The sequence below is a fragment of the Bombina bombina genome, chromosome 6 (assembly GCF_027579735.1).
Source record: "Bombina bombina isolate aBomBom1 chromosome 6, aBomBom1.pri, whole genome shotgun sequence".
Lineage (NCBI taxonomy): Eukaryota > Metazoa > Chordata > Amphibia > Anura > Bombinatoridae > Bombina > Bombina bombina.
This window is the reverse complement of record NC_069504.1, coordinates 605251061-605263604: the sequence shown is the minus strand read 5'-3', so window position 1 is coordinate 605263604 and position 12544 is coordinate 605251061. Positions and strand designations below refer to the sequence as shown.

General features: G+C 35.7%; 1 protein-coding gene across 1 annotated transcript in view; it reads left to right on the top strand.

Moving 5' to 3' along the window:
* SYNM (synemin) overlaps positions 1 to 12544 on the top strand; it is a 114733-nt gene that overhangs the window by 37511 nt on the left and 64678 nt on the right. Inside the window, exon 2 of the mRNA XM_053717615.1 lies at positions 3838 to 3962. Coding sequence (XP_053573590.1) covers positions 3838 to 3962 — 125 coding nt within the window. The remainder of the gene's footprint in view (positions 1 to 3837; positions 3963 to 12544) is intronic.

The window sequence follows — 12544 nt, the reverse complement described above, 5'->3', positions numbered from 1 at the left end:
TAGCAGATGTGCACTCCTCCCATAATCTAGCCCATAATGTTCAAAGTGGGGAGTTTGATGGGTATTTTTCCCCTCAGTGTTAATATATATTTGAGTCATTGTTTTTTAAAATGCCCATATTTGCTAAAGTATGGAGTGTTTGACTTGTGTTTAACACAAATGCCAGCTGTGATAATCCAATTACTTCCAGAATGGAAGCGCTGCGTTGAAGTCTGCATTATTCTGTATAATATATAGAGCTCTGTTTCCCTCATTGTGTAAACAGCTGTACAGTAAGATTCATTTAAAATGTTCACCTGCCATAAAAATCATTTTAGCTTATCTCATAGTTTGCTTTGTATATGTCTATGTTTGAAGTTTATTTTTCTTGTGTAATGCTCTTGTAAATTTTGTAACATAAATAGTTAAACTTAACCTTTAAAATTCCCCTTTTTTGTTTAATGAGTCGTTTATGGAAGTTCTGGATATAGATCTTGACTTCTGCAAAATATCACAGCTGCTAAATATTGATAAGCTCTAAGTTTATATCGAGCAGCCTAGCAACCGGCTAATCACAGACAAACACATTGGTTAGGAACGATGGGGAAATCGCAGTTGGCCCACATAATATAATATAATATGTAATTGCCTTAATTGTAGGCGCAAAAATATTTTTAAATTAGAATTATATTTCCGATATATATATAAATTACCTTGTAAAGTATTTTCTGCTGATTTTTTTATTGTATAACATTTAATCCTTTTTATCCATTTGTACGTGATATTCATGATAATAAGTGTAATTAGATATAGGCACATTTCAATGTGCTTATCTGGTTCAGGGACAGGTAACTCTTTCAATGCTAGGACATTTCTAATTACTGAGCTGTAGCCGTTTTTAGACTTTTGCACTTTTTTACCTACAGAAATTATATACTATTCTTTTCAGAAGAATATGCGCTTAATATTGATAATTTTAGTTCGAAGTCATATTGAAAAATAGCAAAAAGCTCCCACTAAGGGCTAGATTACGAGTGGCGCTCTAACTGTTTTGCTCGAGCAATACCAGGTTTATCACAGCTGTTTGTGCACATCAGAAGGAGCGCTCGTAATAGAAAGTAAATGTGAATGCCCAGTTGAGATTTACACTAGAATGTTTACCTCAAACTCAGAGCTCTGGTTAACTGGTACACAAGACAAAAAACTTCCACAAAACACATCAAAAATACATTTAACAGTACAGTTACACTTATTATAACACTATCTGATAAAAAATATTTAAAAAAAATATTGCATATAAAAGCTATAAGGGCTCAAAGATATGAGGTCTCAGGTGTTAGAAAAAAGGCAAGCAAAAGCCTTTACAAATTTAAATATGTATTTGTGTGTAAATGTGAGGTACCTCAGTTGGTAAATGCCCTGACTACAAAAAAGCCTGTTTAAAAGATCCAAGGTCACAGGTTCAAATCCCAGCAGGGCCAACTCAGCCCTTCATCTTTCTGAGGTCGATAAAATGGGTACCATTAAATTGGGTAAAAATAACAACTATTCTGAGAGTGAGCACTGAAAAAACGCTTTGGGTCCCACTGGGAGAAAGGCGCTATATAAATACTAGTTATTATTATTATAATATTGATATGTATTTATATGTTTATTTAGTTATTAACAAAAACATATATAGTCATATAAAAATATAAATACATATCTATATATCTATATATATATATATATATATATATATATATATATATATATATATATATAGTTGTGCTCATAAGTTTACATACCCTGGCAGAATTTATTATTTCTTGGCCATTTTTCACAGAATATGAATGATAACACAAAAACTTTTCATTCACTCATGGTTAGTGTTTGGCTGAAGCCATTTATTATCAATCAACTGTGTTTACTCTTTTTAAATCATAATGACAACAAAAACTATCCAAATGACACTGATCAAAAGATTACATACCCAGGCGATTTTGGCCTGATAACATGCACATAAGTTGACACAAAGGGGTTTGAATGGCTATTAAAGGTAACCATCCTCACCTGTGATCTGTTTTCTTGTAATTAGTGTATTTGTATAAAAGGTCAATGAGTTTCTGTACTCCTGACAGACCCTTGCATCTTTCATCCAGTGCTGCACTGACAATTCTGGATTCTGAGTCATGGGGAAAGCAAAAGAATTGTCAAAGGATCTGCAGGAAAAGGTAGTTGAACTGTATAAAACAGGAAAGGGATATAAAAAGATATCCAAGGAATTGAGAATGCAAATCAGCAGTGTTAAAACTCTAATAAAGAAGTGGAAAATGAAGCGTTCTGTTTGATAACATACTACATTCATCTTGCCATCAATTCTGACAAAATTTCTTGTGCCTTTGTAGCTCACATAGAGGAATTTTCCTTCTAATTGAGAAGTCTTCTGTCCCTCTCAGTAAATAAGCAAAGGAGATTGGCATTTTGTCATATCCCTCAAACCTCCATAATAAGCTACCTGTTGTGCAGTGGAGTAGATGATCACTGCTTTTCTGGCAAACAACCACATCCACCTAGGCAGACAAGTGACCCTCCATTAGATTTAAGGGCATTGCTCCACATTATGAAATGCCTCTGTGGACTTCCTCATTGCATGTGACATCATTATAAACTTCCAGGAAATAGTGATGCACATAAATGACAAATTACTTCTGGACTAGAGTATGAGAAAAAGGGTGAATACAGAGGATGACTTGGTCAGGTCCTCCCCTCATGGGAAAGAAAGTAAAGAATATCTTAGTTGTCCTCTGCACCCTAGAGGTTAATTCAGTTTTCAGCTAATCTGGTAAAATGTCCATATTGTTTAAATATTTAATAAATGCAACATTTAAATCAGAGCTTTGAGGCCCATTTATCAAGCTCCGTATGGAGCTTGAAGGGCCGTGTTTCTGGCGAGTCTTCAGACTCGCCAGAAACAGCAGTTATGAAGCAGCGGTCTAAAGACCGCTGCTCCATAACCCTGTCCACCTGCTCTGATGAGGCGGACAGGAATCGCCGCAATTCAACCCGATCGAATACGAGTTGATTGACACCTCCCTGCTGGCGGCCCATTGCCCGCGAGTCAGCAGGGGGTGGCGTTGCACCAGCAGCTCTTGTGAGCTACTGGTGCAATGCTGAATACGGAGAGCATATTGCTCTCCGCATTCAGCGAGGTCTTGCGGACCTGATCCGCACTGTCGTATCAGGTCCGCAAGACCTTTCATAATTCTTCCTCATTGTCTCAATAGCAACAAAAAATGATCTTCTCCCCAACCCATGAATCCTCTTATGAATAACTTATTAATATTAAATAAAGTATGACAATGTTATACACATTACTAGGAAATATCAATCATACCCCTGGCTCTGCAGGCCTTTTGTCAGGAACATATCAAACCCCTAGTCCTGGCTGCCATATTGTAAGAAGAGGAGAAGTGGCACTAACAGCTGTGTTGCCCCCCGGTATTCCCAGCAACACTGTAAGTGCCATATATTAACCCTTGCTCTAATCCATCACATCTCTTTATCATCCCTTATATTTCCCTGTAAAATGTCTTTATTACAGTAGCTTTTGTACTAGCTTCTTTTTCTCCATTTAAAAAAATAAAAATGTAAAAGAGCTTTCTTAAACACTGAACACATTTACTTTATTTTTCTTATGTACTGTTTTGGATGGAATAAAAAACCCTGCAACATTTGTCCATTACAAAAGTAAATCATGCCAAAAAAAAAAGTTTAACAATGATTTTTTTTTTTTTAGTTTAATCTTAAACTATAACATTCAAAACAATGTATTCTTTATGTAGTATAACGTTTAACAATTTTATTTTCTCATTTTAGATCATCATAGAAGAGCTGGAAAGTGAAAAAGAAACCATTACATTGACAATTACAGAACGCCTTAAGGATTGTCAGGAACTTATGCAAGTGAAGACTGGACTAAATTTGGAAGTATCTGCATACAGGTAACAGTGTTTTCTTATGTGAAATAGCTGCTTCCTTTTTTGGTCTATAGAGTAAAGTACTTATATGGGTAATGTCACTGTTGTGAGGTAGAACTTGAAGAATGTGTTTTATAGAACATTTATTCCCAAATTGATGTAGTTGGGATTTGTGTTTTTGTTTCAAATTAAAGATGTCTTCATATTAAAGGGACAGTCTACACCAAAATTTTTCTTATTTAAAAAGATAGATAATCCCTTTATTACCCATCCTTGTTTTTGCATAACCAACACAGTTATATTAATATACTTTTTACCTCTGTGATTACCTTGTATCTAAGCCTTTGGAGACAGCCTCCTTATCTAAGTGCCTTTGACAGACATGCAGTGTAGTCAATCAGTGAAGACTCCTAAATAACATCACGGGAGTGAGCACAATGTTATCTATATGACGCATGTGAACTAGCACAGTCTAACTCTGAAAACCTTTCAAAATGCTCTGAGCTAGGAGGCGTTTTTCAACGGTTTAGAAATCAGTTTGAGCCTAGCTAGGTTTAGCTGTTCAAAAATACCACCAAGGGAACAAAGCAAATTTGATGATAAAAGTAAATTGGAAAGTTGTTTAAAATTGCATGCCCTATCTGAATCATGAAAGTTTATTTTTGACTTTACTGTCCCTTTAAGCAGCATGTATTGATGCTGTTTTCACTTTTTTAATGGCAGAATATCTTGTTTGTTATCACCTGGTAGTAGCAAAAGCAGCAAGAGGAAAACAGATTACATTTAAGACTTTAGTCCTTTAAGGTGGTAGCCAGGGACGTGCATTCATTAGAGGCAGGTGAGGCAGTGCCTCCCCTGGCCAATGTGGGAATTACATCTAATTTTTAATTAAAAAAAAAAAAAAAAAAATTTTTTTTTTTTTTTTTTTTTTTTTTAAACATATGAAAGGTGACCCCCTCTACCCCCCCACCCCTCCACCAAATTATGCTTATTATTGCAATTTTTATTGTTTCCTAACTTTACTACATTGCATTCATAATAACATAACATAACAGACTAATCCATTCATATTGCACAAGAAGGTAAGAGGCCAGCTGTCCTTCCATTGCGCAATATGAATGTATTAGTCTGTTATGTTATGGGCTGCTTTAGAGACTGCCACCCAGTGGGGAATAATACTAATGCAGCAGTCTCTAATGCAGCCCATAACTGCTCCCACCGGAGGCTAGCCTCGGGAGCCCTGAGTCCTGCCTGCCCGGCCGCTCAGCCAATCAGGCATCAGTATGTCTGAGTCTCTCTAGGCTGAGTTGCCGGGCGGGAAATTGTTGCGCAGCCGCATTGGTGGTCAGGTTGTGTCACGAGTCGCGAGTCCGGCGTCAGAGCAGAGATTGAAGACGACGGACCGGACGTGCTGCTGCAGTTCTCCCAGTCTCTGTTGTCAGGAGTCTCAGTGCCTTATAGGTTAGTAATAATAGCAGCTGGTGCAATGTTAACTGTAAAACGAACTTGTTACTGTAAAACGAACAGTTATTGTCTCCTATCCTTTTTATTACAATTTTTGTGGCCTTTCTGCAACAAAACACCTCAAACTTGTAATTTGGATGAATTTCCTCAATGTAACCAGCAAGTTGGAACAAGTTAATAGCGAAATCGCCATTTTAAGTATGACAGTGATTTAAAAGCTGATCTTTTGTTACCTCATAGTCTGCATCAGAATCATATTTATTTTATCTTTTTATTTGTAGACAGAAAAACAACAAAATAATAATTTTGGATTTGTGGGAATAATTTGGCTAGTTGCTCTAAAGAAGACATGACTTTACTTGCCCAACTCCTCATTACATATTACAAATATTTGTCCGTTACCTGCTGTAAATGCAGGCATAGATTTTTTTTCCTATGCTTATTACTGCCTGAAGACATGATGGTGTTCATTTACTGTTCAACTAATTAATGAGTAATTGTACTACTAGCAGAATGTAATCTATTTTTTATAGTACTGAAATTTAAAATACACTACTATTATCCAGAATAGAGTACTACTACTTAGGCGCAGTAGGCAACTGTATATGGGCATCTGGACAGATAGGACCACCTGTCTAGCCTGTCTAGTAGTAATGTATTTATGTAATCTGTTATCTGATATTTGAGTTGTAGCCAATTGGACAATTTCTGTGCTGCATTAGAGCCTTTTTGGCCTTCTGTTAAAAATATACTTAAAAACAAATAAGTGGGGATGTTAGTGGCATAATTCACCTGAAGTGGTATGAGGCCCCTAAATAATCTGTGCCTAGGGGTGCACAATATGTAATTATGCCCATTAACTGTAATTGAGAATTTTTTTTTATTCTAGATTTTTACCTTTTAAAATGGTATTATAAAATCCTAAAATATATCTCTCATTTGAGTCAGTTATATAATACATGCTTAAAATAATTTATTCTACATTGTGTATTGATGCATCACACAGCCATCTGTCAGGCATTGGGCTAAGCATTCCTTATAAACCATACTTCAGCTGTCAAAATTTAGTAGGATGACTAAGATGTATGTTTATTAAATGTTTTCTGAAAAAGTCTGAACAGTTCTGCTTCATTAGACACCAAACCTCTCATTCACCAGTAGAGCATTACAGTGAGGCCTGACTCAGGAATGTCCCTGAAGTGACACACTTATTGCGCAGACTCTGCATACTTGGATGTGTTTTTTTATTTACTTATACTATTTATCAATGTGCACTACTACAGAAGAGAACCTGCACGCAGTATTTAACAAGCAGTGGTAATCAGACCGCTGTTTTCCTAACCTTTCACCACCTCTAAAGTGGCGAATTTCAATCTCCCCGGTATAGTCTGACCGGGGAGATTAACAGCTCCTGCCCGCTGTGCGCAGGCAGGGGCAGGATTGCACGCAAGCGCAAAATAACGCTCGTGATCAGTGCTGAATTCAGGAGAATTCAGCCCGCCAGAGGCGAGCTGCGGTGGACAGGGGTGCGTATTGCACCCCTGTCCGCCTCAGCTTGATAAGTCGCCCCCTATATATCCCCTTATATATCTTCTGTTGAAGTCTAAAAAAAACTTCTTTTTAAAGGGACAGTCAAAATCATATTTATTTTCTGAATTATGAACCTTTATTTTTGACTAGACTGTTCCTTTAAATATGTGTATTAAAAGTATGTTGTGGCATTATATATATATATATATATATATATATATATATATATATATATATATATATATATTAAATTTTGTTTGGAAATCTCCAGTAGTTTACATTGTGTTTAATGGAATTAATAAAGGTGAAGATAACACATTTAATAACAGGGTTAAAGGGACATGAAACCCAAATATTTTCGTTCATGATTCAGATAGAGCAATTGATTTTAAACAACTTTCCAATTTACTTCTATTATCTAATATGTTTTGTTCTCTTGGTATCTTTTGTTTGCTCAGGAGCTGCCGATTGGTGGCTGCACATATCTGCCTCATGTTATTTGCTCACCCAATGTGTTCAGCTAGTTCCCAGTAGTGCATTGCTTCTCCTTTAAAAAAGGGTGAAAAGAGAGTGAAGCAAATTAGATCATTAAAATAAGTCAATTGGAAAGTTATTTAAAATTGTATTCTCTATCTGAATCAGGATTTTTTTTTCATGAGTACTGACTTGCAACTGTGGTGATGATGAATGCAGAGAAATTGGACATAGAAGAAAACACAGGATCTGTCTATTTAAAGGGACAGTCAAGTCCAAAAAAAACTTGCATGTTTCAAATAGGGCATGTAATTTTAAACAACTTTCCAATTTACTTTTATCACCAATTTTGCTTTGTTCTCTTGGTATTCTTAGTTGAAAGCTAAACCTAGTAGGTTCATATGCTAATTTCTTAGACCTTGAAGGCCGCCTCTAATCTAAATGCATTTTGATTGTTTTTCACCACTAGAGGGCATTAGTTCACGTTTTTCATATAGATAACATTGAGCTCATGCACGTGAATTTACCATGGAGACAGTTCTAATTGGCTAACATGCAAGCCTGTCAAAAGAACTGAAATAAGGGGGCAGTCTGCAGAGGCTTAGATACAAGGTAATTACATTTATTCAAAATAGTAATATTTGTAGTGGTGCCAACGTATGCCCTTTGTATATCTAATTGTTATGAATTTCAACAAAGGATATCTGGTTTTCTTCATTCTTTTGATATCCTTTGTTGAAATTCATATCTAAATATGCTCAGTAGCTTCTAAGCATATTTATATATGCTTTTCAACAAAGGATATCTGATTTCCTTCATTCTTTTGATATCCTTTGTTGAAAATCATATCTAAATATGCTCATAGCTACTGAGCATATTTAGATATGCTTTTCAACAAAGGATATCAAAAGAATGAAGGAAATCAGATATCCTTTGTTGAAATTCATATCTAAATATGCTCAGTATCTACTGAGCATATTTAGATATGCTTTTCAACAAAGGATATCAAAAGAATGAAGAAAACCAGATATCCTTTGTTGAAAATCATATCTAAATATGCTCAGTAGATACTGAATGGTGGCTGCATATAGATATTGGCTCGCCCATGTGCAATTGCTATTTCTTCAACAAAGGATATCTAAAGAATGAAGGCGTATCCGATTCCTAGACACTGCCTCACCAGCCTCTGAAGTCACCGCACATCACTGGTGGTAGCACTCTACATTTGATGAGAAGCATTTAAAATAGTTACGTATCTTGCACAAACTATATTGTAAATGATCAAATATTATAGAAAGATATTTTTTTCACAAACAAAATTTGGCTCTACAAAGTAATATATATATAATGAATACAGTGTCTTGCACATGCATGTTAGAACTTTATTTCTGAATCTAGTCCTTTGAGACGAGCATATTAGATCATGTCCACCCAAGGCTGATGCTTCCATTTTCCTGCATGAGTAATCTATTATGGTTTTAACTGTTTACTTATGAAGATCTTGTCTCCAGAGTGTCAGTCAGCTTAAATAACTTTCAAGTGGCAGTGGATGAGTAATATTTGTTTGGAACACTATTAAAAGGTATGATTAGTCTTGTGGGGTCATCATTTTGTAATCTGAAGAATATTAATTTTATCTCCACCAGTATTACACAATGGCTGTTAAAAAAAAAATTGTTAGAGATTGCTTTGGTTGTACTTCATGGTTTGTAACATTTTTGGTAACTTGGGAAAAAAAATCTGTAAGAATTATTGTAAAGACAAAAACCTTCTGCGACTTTCATATAGCTGACTGGTACAAGGAGCATTTACCAGATTACTGCACCTATGTGAAGTTGGCACCCCATGTTTGTAAAAACTGAATTAAAATATACCATTCGTTTGTGCTGCGTTTGTGCTGATTTGTGCCGCAAAAACCAACGTTTGTGCCGGTTTGGTTTAGGAGATATTGCACATTATTTTTTTATGAAACCCCGCCCACTTTGCACCCCATGTTATGCAATTCTAAAAACAAATATACCATTTGTTTGTGCTGCGTTTGTGCTGGTTTGTGCTGCAAAAACGAACATTTGTGCCGGTTTGGTTTCGGAGATATAGCGCATTATATTTGCTGAAACTCCGCCCACTTTGCACCCCATGTTATGCAATTTTAAAAATAAATATACCATTTGTTTGTGCTGCGTTTGTGCTGATTTGTGCTGCAAAAACGAACGTTTGTGCTGTTTTGGTTTCGGAGATATAGCGCATTATTTTTATGAAACCCCGCCCACTTTGCACCCCATGTTATTTAATTTTAAAAACAAATATACCATTTGTTTGTGCTGCGTTTGTGCTGATTTGTGCCGCAAAAACAAATGTTTGTGCCGGTTTGGTTTCGGAGATATAGCACATTATATTTGCTGAAACTCCGCCCACTTTGCACCCCATGTTATGCAATTTTAAAAACAAATATACCATTTGTTTGTGCTGCGTTTGTGCTGATTTGTGCTGCAAAAATGAACGTTTGTGCTGTTTTGGTTTCGGAGATATAGCGCATTATTTTTTATGAAACCCGCCCACTTTGCACCCCATGTTATTCAATTTTAAAAACAAATATACCATTTGTTTGTGCTGCGTTTGTGCTACAAAAACAAATGTTTGTTCCGGTTTGGTTTCGGAGATATAGCGCATTATATTTGCGAAAACTCAGCCCACTTTGCACCCCATGTTATGCAATTTTAAAAACAAATATACCATTTGTTTGTGCTGATTTGTGCCGCAAAAACGAATGTTTGTGCCGGTTTGGTATCGGAGATATAGCGCATTATATTTGCTGAAACTCCGCCCACTTTGCACCCCATGTTATTCAATTTTAAAAACAAATATACCATTCGTTTGTGCTGCGTTTGTGCTGATTTGTGCCGCAAAAACTAACGTTTGTGCCGCAAAAACTAACGTTTGTGCCGGTTTGGTTTAGGAGATATTGCGCATTATTTTTTAATGAAACCCCGCAGCGCTTTTAAGCGCTTGTTAAATCTAAGCAAGTTAATATTAACTGCAAAGTGAATAAGTAGAAACCCACTACTTAATTGAAAAAGGAAATTTTCAATTAAATTGCAGTAAAGCCCTCTTCAACCCCATTAGGCCTAATAAACCTCCTTTAGCCAATTTAACCTCTTTGTTGCCATATTAATCGCCTGTAATGTCATGTTAACCACAGACAGCCCAATATTAACTTGCTTAGATTTAACAAGTGCTTAAAAGCGCTGCGGGGTTTCATTAAAAAATAATGCGCAATATCTCCTAAACCAAAATGGCACAAACGTTCATTTTTGCGGCACAAATCAGCACAAACGCAGCACAAACCAATGGTATATTTGTTTTTAAAATTGCATAATATGGGGTGCAAAGTAGGCGGAGTTTCAGCAAATATAATGCGCTATATCTCCGAAACCAAACCGGCACAAACATTCATTTTTGCGGCACAAATCAGCACAAACGCAGCACAAACGAATGGTATATTTGTTTTTAAAATTAAATAACATGGGGTGCAAAGTGGGCGGGGTTTCATAAAAAATAATGCGCTATATCTCCGAAACCTTAACAGCACAAACGTTCATTTTTGCTGCACAAATCAGCACAAATGCAGCACAAACAAATGGTATATTTGTTTTTAAAATTGCATAACATGGGGTGCAAAGTGGGCGGAGTTTCAGCAAATATAATGCGCTATATCTCTGAAACCAAACCGGCACAAACATTTGTTTTTGCAGCACAAACCAGCACAAACGCAGCACAAACAAATGGTATATTTGTTTTTAAAATTGCATAACATGGGGTGTAAAGTGGGCGGAGTTTCAGCAAATATAATGCGCTATATCTCTGAAACCAAACCGGCACAAACATTCGTTTTTGCGGCACAAACTAGCACAAACGCAGCACAAACAAATGGTATATTTGTTTTTAAAATTGCATAACATGGGGTGCAAAGTGGGCGGGGTTTCATAAAAAAATAATGTGCAATATCTCCTAAACCAAACCGGCACAAACGTTGGTTTTTGCGGCACAAATCAGCACAAACGTAGCACAAACGAATGGTATATTTTTATTCAGTTTTTACAAACATGGGGTGCCAACTTCACATAGGTGATTACTGCCCCTATTGCTCTCCCAAACTGATTTCACTTGGAAAGAGATATGGTTTTGAGCTCTTTATTGTGGTCTGGCAGATCTACCTTTTTTGCCTTCAGTGTTAGAATTCCATTCTCAGGAAGATTCATAGCAAATTCAGTGTAACAATCTTGATGTAGTGTATTTAGAATCTCATTCTGTATCTCTGGTTCCCTTTTTCCTTTCATCTTTGTTTTTATTTTTATTGAAACACATCTTTTCTTCAAATACATAATAACCAGTAGTTCACTTTTTTATATCTATGTAGTTGTTGTGAAGCCTTTTTCATTTAAGACATCCATGGAACATTTTATTAGTGAAGTTTGTTAGTTCCTCATTCTATTAAGCTTAGCACCTCCTGTCTGTTAATAATATTATGTAAATGTTGTATAAAACAAAATATTAATTGTGGAGTATGGAGAGGTTCAGGAATGATAGAAAGTAATTGTTTAAGTTTCTCTGTGCTGTATTGCTTGGTAAGCGGTTTGTTTTGTCTGTAGACTGCTGTAGCCTATAGTACAAATACCATACTATTTACTATGCAGTCAGGTCAGAAGGGCATATGTTTTGGAATAACTCAAGGCAATTAAGATAAGTACACTCACTCTGTATGACAGTTTAGTATTTGAGAGAATTAGTCTGTGTTCCCAATAGTGTTGTACATAGTAGGTAAGGAGTGTGTCATATACCGTAGTTGAGCAATTATAGCAGTGTCAAGTTGTTTTATATAGGTATTTTAATCAATAGTCATTTATTAGCATTTGAGCTATACATTATAGGGATTTAAAAACTAAATATTAGTAGAACTTTGCTGTTCTTAAGATTAAGGTATTTGACCATAGAAATCTTTAAAGGGACAATAAACACTTGTCAATTGGGTTTATGGGATTTTTTTTTTATTCATAAGGCTGTTTTAATTATGAAAAGCCAAATCACATTATTATTTTTTTTATATATGTGTTCCAAATTTTTTATTTTTTAATTACATA